The sequence below is a fragment of the Trematomus bernacchii genome, unplaced genomic scaffold (assembly GCF_902827165.1).
Source record: "Trematomus bernacchii unplaced genomic scaffold, fTreBer1.1, whole genome shotgun sequence".
In the NCBI taxonomy this organism is placed as follows: domain Eukaryota; kingdom Metazoa; phylum Chordata; class Actinopteri; order Perciformes; family Nototheniidae; genus Trematomus; species Trematomus bernacchii.
In genome coordinates, this window is record NW_022987477.1 from 9,594,880 (window position 1) to 9,614,806 (window position 19,927).

General features: G+C 42.1%; 1 protein-coding gene across 1 annotated transcript; it reads left to right on the plus strand.

Moving 5' to 3' along the window:
- Positions 1–276: 276 nt before the first annotated feature.
- Positions 277–19,458, plus strand: ptchd1 (patched domain containing 1). Its single transcript, XM_034146182.1, has 5 exons — positions 277–548; positions 854–1,438; positions 11,827–12,541; positions 16,313–17,025; positions 17,827–19,458. Exons 2-5 carry the CDS (start codon positions 1,025–1,027, stop codon positions 18,925–18,927), a joined length of 2,943 nt encoding a protein of 980 aa, XP_034002073.1. The 5' UTR covers positions 277–548; positions 854–1,024; the 3' UTR covers positions 18,928–19,458.
- The last annotated feature ends 469 nt before the right edge of the window (positions 19,459–19,927 follow it).

Consider the following 19,927-nt stretch of genomic DNA (forward strand, 5'->3'; position numbering starts at 1 on the left):
ATGTCAAACACTGTCACAAACACTGCCACTTAGCCTACTCAGCAACCTATGGACGGGGTGTTTCTCTGCATTGTAGCGGAACGGAGAGAGGAGGGGCACAGAACGGGGCTCAGAGCGGGTCGTGAGGGCGGTGCGAAGGAAACAAAAAGGCAGAGAGAGAGGGAAACAGTCCCCGGTTTGAAAGCAGGTAATTAGTGACGTGCCTTCCCAACGAGGAGAGCAGTAGCTGCTAGGAGAGCAGCCGGATGAACAGGGGCTCCGTCTAACCACTGGGGCGATGAGGAGAGGAGAAAACGGACGACAGAAAGCCTTCTGCCGCAGAGAAAAACCCAGATTAGGCTAATTTGACAAACCGCTCCACCGGCATCCCCGGTGCGTGCACACCGCGTCACCTATCCTGCGACTAATACCGACCCACCCATCAGGTTGTGTTGCTGGTGTAGGGTGGAGCTGGACACACGGAGAGCCGGCGGGATAACATCTTTCTCTGAATGCGTTTTAGATGATCTCCGTCATCACCGTGTCGGTTCAACCGTTCCCCTCTTTAGGTATGTACTGTCTGACTTTAGTTCAACTACTGTGTGTCTTCTCTGCAACCTGTCCGAGTGGACAAATAGAACTACTCGAATGTTAAGTCTGTTTTAGGAGGGAGCTTAACAGGTGTAATTATGAGACCACTTTGCCTCGGCGATGTTTTTTCTGTTGCGCACAGAGCCATGCAGCTTGCAGAAGGCATTGAACGCAGCAGGGCAGTAGCTATTAAATGTAAAGTAGGCTATCAGTATGCTTTCTAACCGCAGAGCAGAGAAATGCTGGCTCATTTTGTAGCTTTCTGTTCTTTGCGCTACTCTAGCGGATGAGCGAACCTTGGGGGAAAGCGTTACCCCTGTGATCGGAGGAGGGTTGGATTCTCCCGAGCTGGTGACCTCCTGCTCTGGGGGACAAATCCTGCCACCACCTGGCGTCACCGCTCCTCCAGCAGACTGAGAGCGACGGAGCCCACCGATGCCTCCGGCAGCCCCTGATGCTCGGCAGTGCTCCGGGGCTTTCCGGTCGGTGGGAGAGGCTGGAGCCGCGGCCGCGCGCTAGGATGCTGCGCCAGGTGTTGCACGCGGGCCTGAGGACCTCCTTCCACGCGCTCGGCCGGTTCGTTGCGAGCCACCCGGTGTTCTTCGCCTCAGCGCCCGTGCTGCTCTCCATCCTGCTGGGTGCCAGCTTCAGCCGTTACCGGGTGGAAGAGGATGTGGAGAGTCTGCTCGCTCCCAAGCACAGTCTGGCTAAGATAGAAGGCAACCTGGTGGACAGCCTCTTCCCCGTGAACCGCTCCAAGCACGCGCTCTACTCAGACCTGCAAACACCCGTACGCTACGGGCGCGTGATCGTCACCACCCGAAAGGGGAGCGTGCTGGACCCGGTTCATCTGGACACAATATTAAAGGTAAGGCACTAACAACAAACTAACAGGTTTAAAATGCTGAATGAAAGGATAATTAAAGTAACACCATTAACAAAACACAGTGAACGTTAAATAATATATACACAGAATGAAACATTAGCCATCAACAACAAGTGCTTAACATAATGGATTGACAATTTGAACATCAAATGCTCCCTTTTAATATTTGAGAGGCATTACATTAAGATTATGTTTTTTTCCAAGGCGACTTGCAAATTCAGAACAACAAGAAACATTCAAATACATTCACTTCATATAAGCCATACCATGTTAGTGTTTGTGCATCAGGTCTAACTAGAGAATGCAATTCCTGAAGAAATTGCTAGTGGGAATGCTTTATGCTGAAAGAATGAAGAATTTAGATTGAAATGATACATGAACACTGGGGGCTTGAATGTGTGATAAGAGAAGAAAAGAAAGTAAAAAAGCTTGGAAAAGCAGCAGAATATTTGAACTGCAAACTATTGAACTATCTTGATGACGAATGATCTGTCGCCATGGCAACGGTATTTGATGACACCCCATATACGCTTAGATGTTTTGACGGCTGCATCGTTACCAAACCTGTGAAGTTTTGGGCCGTTCATTTCATTTTCACTGAAGTTATGAGAAAACCGTGTTTCATAGCAAGCATTGTGTTGCCATGGCAACGGCAACGGCATTTGAAGACATTTCAAAACTGTCACGTACTTCACGGCTGTTAGCACACGTGAAGTTTGAGCACTTTTTGACCATTTTCATAGGAGTTATAGCAATATCGTGTTTTACGGCGAGGGATGCGTTGCCATTAGGGATGGGAACGATTAATCGAATATTCGAAATTATTCAGGTATTCGAATAATTATTCAGGTATTCGAATATGAGTTATGAATATTTTTATGAATATTTTTTGTTTTTTTGTTTTTTTGGGAGGGATGCCTAAGTTGATTACATATTATCAAATTGAATAATTCAATGTATACGACAGTGCCATAGCTAAATGTGTTAGGTGACGTCTAAAGGTGTGTTTTGCTCCGCTCACCGGTCCCTCACAGCGGGCAGAGCTGCAGGTGCTGATCTCTCTCTCTCGCGTCCGGTACTTCACTCGCGCTTATGTCCAAATCCATCAGATCTAGCTAGTTCTAGCTAATGATATGGCTGCTGCCCCTGCCTACACGCAAATCACGCAGACTCAAACCTCATCTTATGCCCAAATGCGGCGCAAATGCGCTCCGCAGCCGTTGCGAGGTTCCGGCGCTAACAGTTCATGAGCGTGCTCCCCTGCCCCCTGTCAACACTCGCGACACAAGAGTGGCCAGCCTAAACAACAATAAGCACTGCTTGGCAACCGTGTGTGGCGGCAAAGTACATAGACATTTTGACAGGAGAGATTTAGTTTTGCCGGTATTCAACATATTTGACCAGTCATAGTCCGGTAATTATTTACACTCTAAGAAGAGTCCTACACAACAGACATGGCGTCAAAAAGGAGTAATGTGTGGAAATATTTCAACCAGGTTAGTGAGTGCGGTGCAGAGTGCAAACTATGCCAAATTAAACTTATATATATACATACTATACCTTGCTATACCGCAACCTCCGTTCTAGCTGAGAGGTTCTTCTCTACAGCTGGCCTGATTGTGATTCGCCTCCGCACATTGTTTGTAGCCTTTATTTAACCAGGTGAAAAATCCCATTGAGATCAACGATCTCTTTTTCAAGGGAGACCTGCGGTACATTGGTTACACATAAAAACAACAGAAAACAAAAAGGACATCACAACATAATTACAGGGGTATAAATTAGCAACCTATTCACAATGACAGGTATCTAATAACATTTCAGCATGAAAGCTGTAGGCCTATAGCTGTCAAACTGTGATCACCAGTTCAATACATTTGACAAATTCGACTTGGTTTCTATACTTATTTGAACATGTATTTATTTATTTCCAAAAGATATTGAAAAAAAAAAATGTTAGAATTTTTTTTTTTACCCAATTTTTTTTTTATAGGATATGTACATTCCGGTTAACCGTTTTTTGGGGGGTTGAATATTCGAATATACATTTGCTTTCAAATTCCCATCCCTAGTTGCCATGGCAACAGCTTTTGAGGAAAACTCACTAATGGCACAGAGACATGTTGAGGGCTGGACCATTAACTGTCATCTGAAGTCTTGTGGTGTTTTGACCATTTTCATATCAGTTACGACAACATCGTGTTTTTTGGCGAGGGATGCGTTTCCATGGAAACAGCCTATGGTGAGATCTCAGATTTGGCGTAGAGCTGTTGAGGCATGGACCGGTGATATACAAGCGAAGTTTGGGGACGATCGGACTGTGTCCATTGGAGTTACAGCGACATCGTGTTTCATGGCGAGGGATGCGTTTCCATGGAAACGGCATATGATGACACCCCATAATCAGGGATGCAAACTTGTCACCTTTCGGCGAAATTCGCCGTTTTGAATCCAAAATAGGTAGTTTGTGTGATTCATGTAGATTTGCAATAAAAATATTTTTGGGGTATGGGGGTGTCTGGGACCCGGAGTAATCTGCGGCCGCGAGCTGTTATGTGCCATCATGACACGCATGGTGTTCTTTTTTTATATATTATAATGAAGCGCGAGCTGTGTGCTCGAGTCTTCCTGCCTGTCGGCTCTGCTCATGGATGTATAATAAGGCTCTGCTGCTCCGGGATGAGGGTCTAGCTTCAGCAGCTACATTACCTACGGGTGCGTTCGTTAATATTAACTGTGCGGTCCGGAGTCACTGTGGCACAGACTGGACCGCTGGTGAACAGCTGTTAGAACGGGCCGTTCAGGTGTTCAGATCAGAGCTCCCTGTCGGAGCGGCAGAGCGTGATGTGCACTGAAAAGTGTTCCTGTCGCAATATTATCGTTGAGCTAGCTAACTAGCATACATTGTCACTATCTGCTAACGTTAGCTTTAGCCTTCGTTTTCAAATAGTTTTTTTCATAGGCTATAAACGGAGGTAGTATAAGTATATATCTTGTACTTGAGTAAAAGTAGAAGCACTCAGATCTTGTACTAGAGTAAAAGTAGAAGTACTCAGGTCTTGTTCGTAAAAGTAGAAGTACTCAGATCTTTTACTTGAGTAAAAGTAGAAGTACTCAGGTCTTGTACTTGAGTAAAAGTAGAAGTACTCAGGTCTTGTACTTGAGTAAAAGTAGAAGTACTCAGGTCTTGTACTTGAGTAAAAGTAGAAATAGAAGTCCTGCATTCAAAATGTTCCTCAAGTAAAAGTAGAAAAGTATTCTCATCAAAATATAGTTAAAGTAGCGACAGTAAAAGTAGTCGTTGTGCAGATTGGTCCATTTCAGAATAATATATATGATATGTTTTATAATGATTGATCATGAAAGTGTTCTCAAAGCTGGTAAAGGTGCAGCTAGTTTGAATGACTTTGTATACTGCAGGGTAGCTTGTGAATTTACTCCAGGTGGAACTAAAGTCTGATTTAACACTTGATTATATTTCACATCATTCATCCACATCTGTAAAGTAACTAAAGCTATTAAATACATGTAGTGGAGTAGAAGTACACCATTTACCTCTGAACTGTAGTGGAGTAGAAGAACAAAGTAGCAACACATTGAAATACTTAAATAAAGTACAAGTATCTCAAAATTGTACCCAAGTATAGTACTTGTTGAGTTTATGAACTTAGTTACTTTACACCACTGGCTATACAGATAGAAAGACTAAGCCTTGCACATAGGCATGAAAATACATTTTCAAAATGCTCAACAGTGCTGCCAAAATTATAAACTGACTGCTACACAATTCAAATAAATGCTTTTATACATTTCTATTAGATGTGACTCTTTGGCGTTTCTGTTATTATTAACTGCTTTAGTTGTTCTGACTGCTAAAATCCTCTGTTATTCCTCATTTTAAAGCCGATATTCCATGGGGTCGGGGGGCTCGGATCCTTGTCACCTTTTTCATACCTGATGAGTTTGCATTCCTGATAATTGACATAGAGCTGTTCAGGGCCGGACCATTAACCATTATCTGAAGTCTGGTGCTGTTTTAGACCATTTGCATAGGTATCACGACAACATCGTGTTTTATGGCGAGGGATGCGTTTCCATGGCAACAGCCTATGGTGAGATCTCAGATTTGGCGTAGAGCTGTTGAGGCATGGACCGGTGATATACAAGCAAAGTTTGGGGACGATCGGACCGTGTCCATTGGAGTTACAGCGACATCGTGTTTCATGGCGAGGGATGCGTTTCCATGGAAACGGCATATGATGACACCCCATAATTGACATAGAGCTGTTCAGGGCCGGACCATTAACCATTATCTGAAGTCTGGTGCTGTTTTAGACCATTTGCATAGGTATCACGACAACATCGTGTTTTATGGCGAGGGATGCGTTTCCATGGCAACAGCCTATGGTGAGATCTCAGATTTGGCGTAGAGCTGTTGAGGCATGGACCGGTGATATACAAGCAAAGTTTGGGGACGATCGGACCGTGTCCATTGGAGTTACAGCGACATCGTGTTTCATGGCGAGGGATGCGTTTCCATGGAAACGGCATATGATGACACCCCATAATTGACATAGAGCTGTTCAGGGCCGGACCATTAACCATTATCTGAAGTCTGGTGCTGTTTTAGACCATTTGCATAGGTATCACGACAACATCGTGTTTTATGGCGAGGGATGCGTTTCCATGGCAACAGCCTATGGTGAGATCTCAGATTTGGCGTAGAGCTGTTGAGGCATGGACCGGTGATATACAAGCGAAGTTTGGGGACGATCGGACCGTGTCCATTGGAGTTACAGCGACATCGTGTTTCATGGCGAGGGATGCGTTTCCATGGAAACGGCATATGATGACACCCCATAATTGACATAGAGCTGTTCAGGGCCGGACCATTAACCATTATCTGAAGTCTGGTGCTGTTTTAGACCATTTGCATAGGTATCACGACAACATCGTGTTTTATGGTGAGGGATGCGTTTCCATGGCAACAGCCTATGGTGAGATCTCAGATTTGGCGTAGAGCTGTTGAGGCATGGACCGGTGATATACAAGCAAAGTGTGGGGGACGATCGGACCGTGTCCATTGGAGTTACAGCGACATCTTGTTTTATGGCGAGGGATGCGTTTCCATGGAAACGGCATATGATGACACCCCATAATTGATGTAGAGCTGTGTTAACCATTATCTGAAGTCTGCTGCTCTGAGCATGTCAGTTGGAGTTATGACATCATCGTGTTCCATGACACAGGTGTTTATATTTGAGCTAACGACGTGTCCAGAGATCAAAGGTTTCCATGGTGATGTGCCATCAGTGGGAGGAGAGCAGTGGGAGGAGAGCATTTTCATTGTTCTAAATGAGAGATAAACCTCTTACATGTGAACGTTTTGTTGAAGAACCGTAACAGATATCGGTGAAATTTCAAAGCGTGAAGCATGTCAAGGAACTTGAACATCTGAAGTGTACTTTTTGTGTACTTTCGGGTTAATAATGTGGCCTTTTTGGCAGATTAACTAAAGGTGTGCGGCTGCTGTGGTGGGGAAAGATGAGGCTGAATTTACAATGGGCCTTAAAAAATGAAAGTTTTTGTCACTTCATGCTCTCAAGAGGCATTTTGTTTAATTATTTTGCTTAATTTTTTTTTATTTTTCAAGCTACGAGATGTTTTCCTACGTTTCTCATGAAAAAGTATGTCTCAGGAATGTAGGGTTTGGGAATTATGGCAGGTTTAAAAGAAAATATGAAGGCAAAATGTAATCTGTCCTCCACTCTAGCTGTGACATCACGCACTCTAAAATCTGAAGAAGGCCTCTTTACCAAGGTCTGAACAATGTTTAATATCTCTAAAAGTACGAATCAGATTTAAAAGTGTTACACTAATAATGTCAGAAAGATGTGTAACATTTTAAAGCTGGAATGAGGTTTCTGAGTGAAAGTATGAAGGAGCAGTTAGCAGTTGAAGTTGCATGAAGATTGTTCAAGTCTGAAGAGTTTCTCCATTGACTTCCATGTTAAAAATGTGATGAATTATGGGATGTATCTCTGGAATTATGAAAGTTATGAATAAGAAAAGTAATAGCCATCGATTCCCGACCGAGCTGAGCGTTTTGATGTTTGAACGGAGTTTCTGCGATGTGGAATGTGGGAGAAGAAGAGGTGCAAAATAACCCAGCGGAATAATAAAGAATTTTGTGCGTAGCATAACAGATAGTTGAATGCTGTATCAGCATTCCCACTAAATGAGCTTAAACTTTAAAGTATTACAATTGTGTGTGTGTGCCTGTTTAATTGAATGGCAATGGTGCAGATGAACCTGTTGGTTTTCAGTCTGACAGGAGAGGTGCAGACATTCTGCTGTCCTGATATCAATCAGAAGTTTGTTTCACCATTTTGGAGGCAGGATAGGTAACAGGTGTGTTTTTGTAGAGGTTTACCTGCCTAACGAGCCTATTGGCCGATGCAGAGCAAAGTGCAGGTGCTGGAGTGTATGGTTTAACCAAATAACAGATGAAGGATCCATTTACAGCAAAAACTATTTGTATCATAAACACAGGCCCACTCACAATCAGTAATTTGAGGACTCAAAGGTTAGGAAGATTCTGCTAATGGCGAGTGCTAATGCCAACTCAAGACACAACTATTAACTGCACAGGTAGACTATTTCATAATGTCTCTTCTGTGCCATTTAAATCGCAATATGCATCAAATCTGATTGCAATGCGTCTACAGATATCAACTTTAAATAAATAATCAATGCTTAGATCTATTTAGAAATACTGTAGGTTAGTATCTGCAGTACAGAACACAAATGCAAGCTGTCTTCCTCCTCATTCTCACTGATTGATAGTCATTACACAGAACAACAGTCCCATTCAAATAACCCCCGCAAACCTTTACAATTATGAAGCAGGGCATATTAATTTAAAGTGGAGTTACATGGACCTCGGAGGACTCTATCTCTTCATTGCTATTGCTTAATGGATCTCTGAGTATTAGTTTGACACCCCTTGAGTAATTAAACAAATTATTTCATGATGTTATGCAGTTGTATTTATAGCTTTCAGACTAATAGCCCAGAGACATTCAGCTCTATTGTGTAGGGTGTTTGTACATACCATCTGTCCATTAATGTTTGTGTTTGTTATTATTATTGGGAGCCATTTTACATAAAGCTAGAATATAACGTTGGTGCATGGAGTTGGACAGAGCCAGGCTATTTCTTCGGTGAGAGAGGAACAGGTTGATGCATAAAAGAAGGTGAATAAAATAGCCGACTCAGATTGAGTTCCTACGTTTTCCAAAATGCCATCAAACAACCTGTGACAGTGGGAACAGCTCAGAGCTTGTTCCATGAGACAGCAATAGCAGTGATAGCCAGTACTAGACAGGTTCTTCACTTGAGCAGCAAGAGTACAAGTTGTACAAGTACACTGCCCTGAATTCTGGTCTAGCTTCAGTGAGAGAATTGGAAACTCTTCGTCTTCTATGATTTTATTGTATTGAATTATTGGATGAAAAGCCTTGTATAGGTTAGACATATTCACCTTGACATCACCCCTTGGTTTGTAGAATACTGTTTGGAACCTTGGTTTTGAATTTATAACCATTAGCATCTTGGAACCTTTTATTTTAATAAATGATTTCCACACAAATAAGACAAAATAAGTGTTTAGTTTTACATCTCTGCATGAATACCATTTTCCTTTTTAATTATGCAGTAAAGACGTAACATATATCTCTCAGTTCTTTATTTTCTAAACAACAGCAAGAACTCAGAATGAAATCTTTATAAAATATAAATGGTCCAACAAAATAACCACAAACCTCATCAACCTCAAGTGCACATCTAAACAGTTGCCATATACAAACATTTGTTAACCTTTTACCTCCATAATATATATATATATTATTTGCCCCTTTTGTTTGTTTGTTTGTTTTTTTGTTCACCATGTAAAGCGGCCTTGGGTCCCTTGAAAGGCGCTATACAAATGTAATCTATTATTATTATTATTATTATTATTATTATAATATATATTATCTAATATTTCTCATTCACTTTTTGTTTCTTCTCTTCCTGCTGTAACTAGTGTCACTCATCAATGACTATTAGACCAGAATCTGGTCTTATTAACAGGAATTGACACTAGACACTTTAGGAAATAGTTTTGTATATTAATAAACATAGCGTTATTTCAATAATGATCAGCTAATAAACACAAATACTTATATATATATTTAGCAGAGGTGGGAGTAAGTCCTACATGTGCAAGTCATGAGCAAGTCTCAAGTCTTGACCTACAAGTATCAAGCAAGTCCCAAGTCACTGTGGTGAGAGTCAAGCAAGTCAAGTCAAGTCATTGCTCAGGTCAAGCAAGTCAAGTCAAGTCATACAAAATTCTGATGAATAAGCCCAGTTTCCGCATTTAAATCAGTTAAAAGACAGTGGTTATGAAAATGGATTCAACCCACACTATGATCTTCATTACATACACAGTTAATCATTTGAAATCTAATTTAGACCGATGACAATCATATTAGATTCATATTAACCCCAGAACTGCAGACAATATAGCTAGGACTCAGTCAAAAAGTCTGTTCAAAAAGGCAGAATTCCAGGTAAGAAAATCGTATATGGCATTTGCCATTACACATATTTAATTTAAATGTCTGTTAACACTAGAACCGCCAACAGCATCAGCACCTACATAGATATCATTTTCAAATCATTTAATTGTTTCCTCTTCATAATTTCCTTATAAACTAAGTAGGACGATTTAAAACTCACTTAATTGGGTTAATTTTGAAATTGCTTCAGTTTATCATCATAACAGATCAAAAAGTTCAGATTCATTTTTACAATAAATCAAGGAATGATGCACTTCTACAAACAAAAACAACATAATTAAAAGATTTAAACAAACTACTAAAAGTAGATGAACTACATTATTCAACAGTTTACAGTAACTTCTGATAACACAGGGGAAATAAACGAGGCATCTCTTTTCCTCTCTCTCTCTCTCCCTCTCCTGACAGCCCGTCAGTATCGGGGTTAGTACAAATGAATCCCTTGGAGGTTCTAGTGTTAATTTACCGTTTTGTCTTCTCTTTGCAATGCTTAATCGATTTGAAACCAAGTCTAACGTAGCTTAAACTTAACGTTAGCTTTCTAGCTAACACAACACATTCACGCACCTTTCTCTGTGGGGTTTTTTGTAGTGATAAATAAAGTTGGATGTTGTGGTGGTCGTGTCACTGATCTTTATGCTGCAGACCCTGCATACCGCTGTTCTCTTCTTATTAGCGTCATCGACAACATAATCCTTGAATCCAAACTTGACTATTTGTGGAGTAACGCTAGCCGCTGCCATGTTAACTGACACTCCTGCCTTCTAGTGGGTTGCCAGGTTTGCGCGCACGGCGCTATAATCACCCAATCACGTTTCGAAAAAACTAAATGTAATATCTCAATACAAAAACAAACGCAAATATTTAATTTTAAAAAGTCAAGTCCTTTCAAGTCATCTGTCTCAAGCTTAAGTCAAGTCTCAAGTCATGAATACCAAGTCAAAGTCAAGTCAAGTCTTTTATCAATGTTAGTCAAGCAAGTCTCAAGTCCAAAAATATGCGACTCGAGTCCGACTCGAGTCAAGTCATGTGACTCGAGTCCCCACCTCTGATATTTAGTTATACATTCAAGTATGTATGTGTGTAGCCCTGAAAACTGTACATGCTCAAAAGATGACTGATTGGGCTTTTAAAGTTAATTTAGTGATATAAGGCACTTGGATCGGGAATTTTAAGGTCCTTCCAGGAAATTGCTAACAATAAAACTGAAAGATTGGCATCATTTGGCAGTAAAAGGCGACCAAAATTAAATGAAGAATTGGGTCAATTTTACAGCAGTACAGCTTATTGAATGGACTTTTAAAATATAGCATCTATCAAGAGACATACGCACACACACACACCCTCCCTTACTGAAGTAAACGCAGTTCTCTGAGGTAGGAAACAGCTCTGCCCATGTTCTCTGTGGCAGAGACTGGCATCAGGCCTGTTGCTTAGTAACCGGTTCTGTGGATGCTGGCACTGTTGTCCTTTTGCCTTAGAAATGGTGGAAGATTCTAAGACCACTATTGTTACTCTGTCAAGTGAGACACACACACACTCCCCCACACATGTCTTTCTCTTTTTCATGCGAATAAACAGCAGCAGTGGAAGTACACAAAGTAAATGAGCCACACACTGAGTTTTGCTGTGCTGCACACTGAAAAACTTTGATGGAACTTTTTTTGCTCTTGCCACAGTACTATCCTAGCTAAATTGGGCCACTGGGAGCTAACTCGTGTATGCATGTGTGTGTTTTTCCTAAAGCTCCACAAACGAATCTACCAGATGCCGGTGACGGTCCCAGCCACAGGTGTCAACAGCTTCAACTACTCCTTCTCCTACCTCTGTCTCCCAGACGACAAGAACGTGTGCATCATTGATGACATCATCCGTGCTATGGAAGAGATCCAATCAGCTCGCATCTCTAACAGCACCATCCCAATACTGCGGTACCCGATCACGCAGCTTGCAGACGGAAGGCAGGCATACATTGGCCACCAGCTGGGTGGAGTGCAGGGCTGGGGTCCCAATGGGGGGGTGCGTGGTCAGGGGACTGGAGCCAAGGGAGAAGGTGTACGTTCTGCAAGGGCGTTGCAGCTCACCTACTACCTCCAAGCCCGTGGCGGCCTAATGGACCGGGTGGCCAGCCAATGGGAAAATGCCTTCTGTGCCGAGTTACAGCATTTTGCAGCGTTACACCCTAAACTGGGGCTGCACCCTTCTACTTCCTCTTCTCTGAGGACAGACTTCCAGTTCTCCTCGGTGCTGGCACACCGCCCCCTGTTGGCTAGCTTGGGGGCGTGTGGTGTGCTTGCCATGCTCTGCTGCACTATGAGGGACTGTGTGAGGTCCAAACCCTGGTTGGGACTGCTTGCTCTGTTGTCAATCACTCTATCAGGCCTCACTGCTGCTGGGATACTCAACCTGACCGGGACGACCTACAACTCTACGTACCTAGGCATCCCTTTCGTCATGCTTGGTAGGTTTAAAACTAACACTTTTTTTACGGTTAAATAACACATGTAGGTGACTTTTCAAGTTATTATTATTCTGTTTGTCCATGTTTCCATCCTCCATTTGTCTGTAAATAATCTTTCTGTTCAGATTGTTTCCGATATACACAAAAAAAACTTTAAAACAATGGAGGGAAGATGGGAGCCATGATGAACACTGCCTCTGCTTTAATATATCAGACTTTTGTCTGCTTCTGCAGTTCCTCTTATGGGATCTGCAGATGCCAGCCTCGGGCTGAATGCCATTTTGAAGGAGACAGATTGTCAAAATGACTGACAAGTGGCAGGGCATGAACTAGACTTGGCAGTAACAATGCATTTTCAGACTGGGTTTACAAACATAATCAAAAGGGTCTGAAAGGTTCTGAAAAAGTATGTTAGGGTTCTGGAAGTCTGTAACAAGTACAGTGCTGGAACCAGTAAAACATTTTCATGAATAATTCCCATATTAGTTATAGATTATTTGAATAAAAGGGCATTTTTAATAGGTCGGTATGCTTAGAGTGTCTGAAAACCCCTTAACCAGCAATCTGCAGCAATATGCCGATTTCCAGTTTTGGATGTCACATCTTATGAACCATAAACTGTATAGCAGTATTGCAGACTTGATGTGAGGAGGTAAATACATGAGACATGTCGCAGAATGCTTGACCGAGGTAGGGATGCACAAATCAAACTTTATATATACCGCTACAAATTCAGATAAGTGTCAGATTCTCTGCCAATAACAAATCCGTTAACAGTGTCCTCTTTATTTGTATTTGTTTTATGTAAGTTACTGTAAAATTAGGCCAGTGATCTCTGTGGCACTAAAACAGCAGCCAAGTGTGACTCAATAAATATAAATTATAGCAGAAACACTGAATTTTATAAATCAATGACATATTTAATTTGGATCTATCAACTCATCACTATTAGTGTGTCCAATACAGTGAATGCAGCAAGCAGACTTTGTACTGAAAATGAATCATTCATAAAAATATTGCGGACTAGACATTATGACAGTGACCATGTCACAGCGCATCCAGTTATTGCAAATCCCGATTTTCATTTCATTATAGGACATACAATACTTCAATGAGAAGGTTGATTTTATACGTAAGTGTTACTAAAACCACCTGATGTACTTACACTTGTGAAAGCAACAATATTGTCGCAATATCGATATCGAGATAGTCGATCAAAAGAGATCACCCATGCTAAATTTGGCCAGAGTCCATATACCCCCCATTTCCATTGCCCTTGCTCAGACCACGCCCATTTTAAAATTCTGCCTTAATTTGATCTCAAAACATTCTGTGTGATAGTTAAGCTTCAATGTGTGTCTCAAGGACCACATTTTGACATGGTGACAGAAACAGACTAACACCAACAACACCAGCTGTCCATCTGGTAACAAGTAAAGTTACTGATTTACTTTTGACGGTGATAAAATGAACGAAAGGGATATAATGCAAATGCAGCAAATATATATATTACATTTTTTCATTTAATTTGAGTGCTTTTTTGCCCTATTAGATATTGCTGTCCAAGATAAAAAAGGAAATGATGAAAGAGAAAGGAGATGACTTGCAATTAAGGGTAAGCTTCCAGGGCGCCCAAATTAAGAATTCAACAAACTAGGAGCAGGACCCCCTGCTGAACACACTGCATTCCATCTGGTGAAGGCATACTTGCACTCCATCTTGAGTGCATGCATTCTAAATATTGTAGGATGTGCTGTACGTAACCACTACCACACACATGTAGTCCATACCATAATTACTCTGTAATGTGGAGGAGGAAAGGCTGCTGTTAGGCTTAAAATAACCAAAGCGAGCACAGAAGAGACAGGGGAATAGACACAAAGAGGAGGCTCCATGAAATATCACTCCAACTGGGGCTTCAGATAAGGATTCTCTTAGCTGGAAATGAAGTTAAACTGTGGTTAGAAGGAAGTCAGGAGGATTATTCCGAATCATGTAGGCAGTAGACAGAAAAAGGTGGGAGGAAGTGTGAGGAGAGAAAGAAGGATGTGATTACACAGTAGAGAAAGAGGGGAGAAATACTGTGTACAACATTTTGCATTTTTCTCTTTCAGAGACCAAGTAATGTTTTCACACAGGAGCTAATTTGCTTGCAAAGCTTGCACAAAAACAAACTGATGTGTTGATTTATCTCATGTGTTTGTGTACAAAGGGGGGTGAATTGATTATGTAGATTATTAAATATATATAGTTATATAAATATAAATGATATAATACATTTACGGTACATTTATTTTACCATGGTTCATTTTCAAGTTTTTGTTTGGTAGTGATCTGCAAAATGTGTCAGACGTTTCAAGTCAATATAGTGATAGTACAATCGTCCAATATCAACATGGACAAAAGATCATTTGTTATCAAGTCATTTTTTATGATATTCTTCTCATTTTTTAGTGTGTACTTTGTTTATCAAGTTCCTTTATTGGCTTTAAAGGTACCTATTATGCATTTGAGAAGTTCAGCCTATTTTATTTTTTAAAGTAGGCTGAACTTCTCAAATGCATAATTTTATTTTATAAGCAGGTTATTTATCAGAAAAAAATGTTTATATTTTGCAGTGAGGTACTGAAAAAAACAAATACAAACTATACCCAGGCTATTGTTATGTCTGGAAGACTGCATGTGTGAAATGCTTAATCCATTTTATGACTCAACAGTAATATCCAGGGTCTGAAAGGGTTCTGGCAAAAAGACACACCCTGATTGTATTTCCTCATGTATTAGTACCATAATGTGTGTCTGTTGGCCTGTCTCAAGCTCTGTTAAATGTCAGAATCCTTGGGCAAGTGCCGTCCCCAGACTCTCGTTTTGCACATCTGTTCTCTCTGCAACATTAACCTGCTCACCTCTTCCACTGTCATTCACTGTTTAATTCCCTCTCCTTCTAACACACACACATACAAAACACACACACATTCACAGATCAGCATAGTTTCTCAGATGCACCCACGCCTGAAGTGTCGGTACGTTACGCCTCTGCTAAGGTGTTAAGTGTTTCGCCATGGTAAGGTCACTGAAGAGAGAAAGGGGGGGGGGGGCTGTCAATGATGACGAATGGATGTCATGGCAACCACAGTAGAGAAAACCATAAAAAAACATCTGCTGCATGTATATAAACATGTACGTGAATGCCAATGAGACTGGACATGCAAATGGAGTTGGTGCACATATTAAACATATGTAATCTTATACGATATAACTCTATTTAAAGCCATACATCTATTAATTAAAGAAATTCTGTTGTTTGTTGTGCTGCTAGATTATTACTAATAACTTGAACTACTCTCAGAATATTAAAAACGTTGTTCAATTTGTTTTATCCCCTTTATTAGTAGGAAGTGATATTCACGTGTCCTGCAGCAGTAACTAGTATTGTTTAATCCAAAGAAAATTGAACTTCCATCATTGTGTCTTACAACTGTCGTTTCACATTTCTATTTCAAACTGAATTGATGTGTGAAATAATGCAGAGGGGACCATTTAAAAGCAGGCAGCTTTTTCCCTTCCTTGTGCAACCTGCAACATGCTTCCTTAAGGAATGAATTTAAGAAAAGTGGGGGGCAATCACAGCATTCTGGGGAAAGGAAAAGTGTTGATTTGAGATGAGCTTTTCTTATGTTTGGAGACTTATCCACCAGTAAAATCATGGGCTGCAAAACCAAAATAATACCATCTTAAATCTGTGAATTTCAACTGTTTGGTTCCCCTCAGGTCATGGCCTCTTCGGCTCTTTCGAGATGCTGTCGTCATGGAGGCGAACTCGGGAGGACCAGCATGTGAAGGAGCGGGTGGCGAGTGTGTTTGAGGACGTCATGCTGCGTTTCTCCGGCTCCACCATGCTCCACCTGATGACCCTGGGTCTGGCTGCCTCGCCGCTGACCAACATGGAGGCCGTCCGGCTATTTTGCCGCACCGCCATGTTGGCTGTCACCATCAGCTACATTTACATGCTGTCCTTCTACAGTTCCTGTCTGGTGTTCACTGGGTACTTAGAGACCGGGTACAGACATGGCTGCTTCTGCCGGCGAGTCCCCAAACCGGAGCGCCTGGACTCTAAGCCGGCCTGGTACAGGTGTCTTATGTACACTCGCTACCAGGATGAGGCCCAGACCACCAACCCACCAATCGGGGTCGGCAACAGTCACTCTCACACACCAAACTCTAACCTAACTCACACACACACACACCCACATACAGCAAACAACCCTGCCACGCATGGGCTCGGTCATGTGGCTAACTCCACACTCACACATCCACACACACATTCCACAGCTCACATGGACCCTAATCCTCAGGACTCTCACCTTTTGCTGGGATGTGTGAGGCGTTGCTATGGAGACTGGATCACTAACACCTATGTCAAACCCTTTGTGGTTCTGCTGTATCTGGTGTACATCTCCTTTGGATTGATGGGCTTCCTGCAGGTGAGGCAACACTTTATTTTTACAGTTTTATACTACTAGATTGCAAAGCACATCTTCCACTTCATTTAGACAGAGCAGTGTTTCTCATTGCACTGCTCAATATTATTTACTACCAACATTGGTACAGTGCCATTCAGAATATAAATTGTCTGTCTATACATTTAAACTGACCTGAACACCAATTCACTTAAGTAAATGTATGTAACGTACACACTTACTCACCACTTGACTGATCATGATGTGTAGCTCCCAGAGTTAAAAAAGTATTGGTACATATATATCATAGTGTCACTACAATGTATTGATATTTACCATAGCTTAATATATTTATCGTTTGAAATGACACTGACTTACATCATACAGCTAACTGTTTATTCTGATGGTCTTTAAAGGTGCAATGCATTTAAAAACATTTAACAAATTAAATAGTTTAATCTCTTAGAGTTTCAGTAGTTTAGTTTTGCATATTCTGACCTACTGACTACACTGACAGGCATTACACATGAGTAATAAAACACCTAGTAAATACATCATCACAAGAAGAGAGAGATATAGTTAAAGCACAATACACAATATATATATAAATGTATACAAATATATAATTAATATACTCTACATGATTAATGAATTAAGATTGTATGCACTAAGTTTTGGAGTTTTTATATGCTGTTTATTTTGAACATGCGGCTTGGAACTACTTATTGCACTTGAAAGATGTTCTTTTCAGACACACTTGTATACAAGTATAAAACCATGACGCACTGTTCAATCTGTAAATAATGTTTTTTTTGTTATCGACAGGTGACCCAGGGTTCAGACCCCAGTGCACTGGTTGCCATGGATACAGCAACAGTATTGTACACCCGTGCCCAGCAGCGTTACTTCAGCTCATACTCCCCTGTCATTGGATTTTACATCTATGAAAGCGCCCCCTACTGGAATGCCTCAGTTCAACGGGACCTGCTGGAATATGCCAAAGGCTTCCAGCGAATCAGCTGGCTAGAAGCATACCTGAACTACCTGACAGATAACAACCAGTCCACCAGCCAGCCGCGGGAAAACTTCACCCACACGCTCCGTCACTCTTTTCTCCGCGAGCCTCAGTTTGCCCACTTTGCTGATGACATCATATTTGCGGAGCGTGGTCAAGGCGAGGAGCCAGATGTGGCGGCGTCCCGAATCTTCCTGGTGGCCAAGACAACGGAGAACAAGCGGGAGGAGATGTCAGTGCTGCTGGACACGCTGCGGCGCTTGTCGCTGAGCTCGCGCGTCCGCTTCCTAATCTTTAACCCCTCTTTCGTCTACCTGGACCGCTACGCTGCAGCGGTCAGCTCCCCCCTCAGACACTCACTGCTGGCGGTGCTCTTCCTGTTGGGTCTCTCCTCTCTGGCTGTAGTGGAGCCTCTGGTCTCTGTGTGGCTGGGCCTCACCCTGCTCTCGGTTCAGTTCGGGGTGCTGGGCTTCATGACCTTATGGGGTGTGGAGCTGGACTGCATGTCTGTGTTGTGTCTGATCTCAGCCTTGGGACATTCTGCGGACTGCAGCGGCCCCCTCCTCTGCGGTTTCGCCTCAGGTCGAGGGGACAGCAGGACTCGCTGGGTGAGGGTGGCCCTGGAGAGACACGGGGTGCCCTCTCTACAGACGCTTATCTGCTACAGCGCCGCCCTGGTGCCTGTTGGGGCAGTACGCTCCAACCTCACACACACACTCTTCCGCTGCCTCACCCTAACGGCCGGCTGCTCGGCCCTTCACACGCTCGCATTCCTGCCGACCCTCCTCACTTTCCTGCCTCCCTCCAAGACCCCGGGAAACCGACCTGAAGAAGACGGCCAGAGACAGGAGGTGGAGTGCGTGGAAATGAACGACAGCACTCGTGTGGTTGACCAGATCACCACTGTATGAGCATGGGATGAGGGGCTCTCGGTTGCCCTGGTGACTGCCGGCTGGGAATTGGTTCAATGTAATCTGAGCAGCCGCTATTCGTGCTGAAGAGAAGAATGCCAATACGTGTAAAACAAGGAGGAAAAAGAGAGTGTCACTAAGAAAAAAAATAGAGGTGGAGGGTCTAGAGGGAACAGTAAAGGAGAGTCTAGTGGCGAGTGAAGAAAAGAGAAATATGAGGGTCAAATGCAGTGTATCCATGGTTACCTGCTTGTTTCTAGTGCTGCGTGGCATGTTAATGAGCTCTTTTCCAAACAGCCAATCAGATGTTGAGGATCAGCTGAGGTCAGGTCTGGCTGTGACGTTATCCCAGAGGAGCAGCCACAATTTTCACGTGTCCAAAAGTTGCTTTAGATCTGATCACACTGTTTGGCTACTGCTATCTGTGTTCACCATATCAGTTACATACAGCTACAATGATATGAGGCAATCATCTGTATGACTCGAGTATTTCTACTTTAATGCTGGACAAATAAAGTCAAATCAAGAAAACAAGTGGTTTTGACTTTGATGCATGATAAAGTTTTAATATAGTTTATATGGCTTTAAAACCTTGGTCCACAAACCAATAGACGTCACAGTTGTATACATATAGTGATGCTTTGACTTTTCTGAATGTTCTATCTTTAAGGTAAGTGCTTAGGCAAGGTTACATCAGATACAAAACTTAAGGGTACAACCACTTTGAAACACAGCATGACATTGGTGGTTATGGATCAAGTTTTTTTTGTGCAATGGGCAAACAAAATATTGAATTTCTTTTCATTAATTTGAAAATGTCAAACAGTTCATCATAAGCCACAATTATTGCTGTAACAAGTCAACTCATTTTCTAAATCTGTCAAGGCTTGAAAGCGAAGCAGTTAGGACCCACAGTTACTTTGAAGGAAAAGTCCTTTATTGTCTGTTTGTGAATTAACAGAGCTGGGCAAAACAAGGCCAAAAAAACTCTCTCAACATC

What these genes read in the sequence shown, in the direction of transcription:
- ptchd1 (XM_034146182.1), top strand. Translation starts at nt 1,025, where the DNA reads ATGCTCGGCAGTGCTCCGGGGCTTTCCGGTCGGTGGGAGAGGCTGGAG. An exon ending in ATCTGGACACAATATTAAAG is followed by an intron (nt 1,439 to 11,826) that starts GTAAGGCACTAA and finishes TTTTTCCTAAAG; the next exon opens with CTCCACAAACGAATCTACCA. An exon ending in GATTGATGGGCTTCCTGCAG is followed by an intron (nt 17,026 to 17,826) that starts GTGAGGCAACAC and finishes TGTTATCGACAG; the next exon opens with GTGACCCAGGGTTCAGACCC.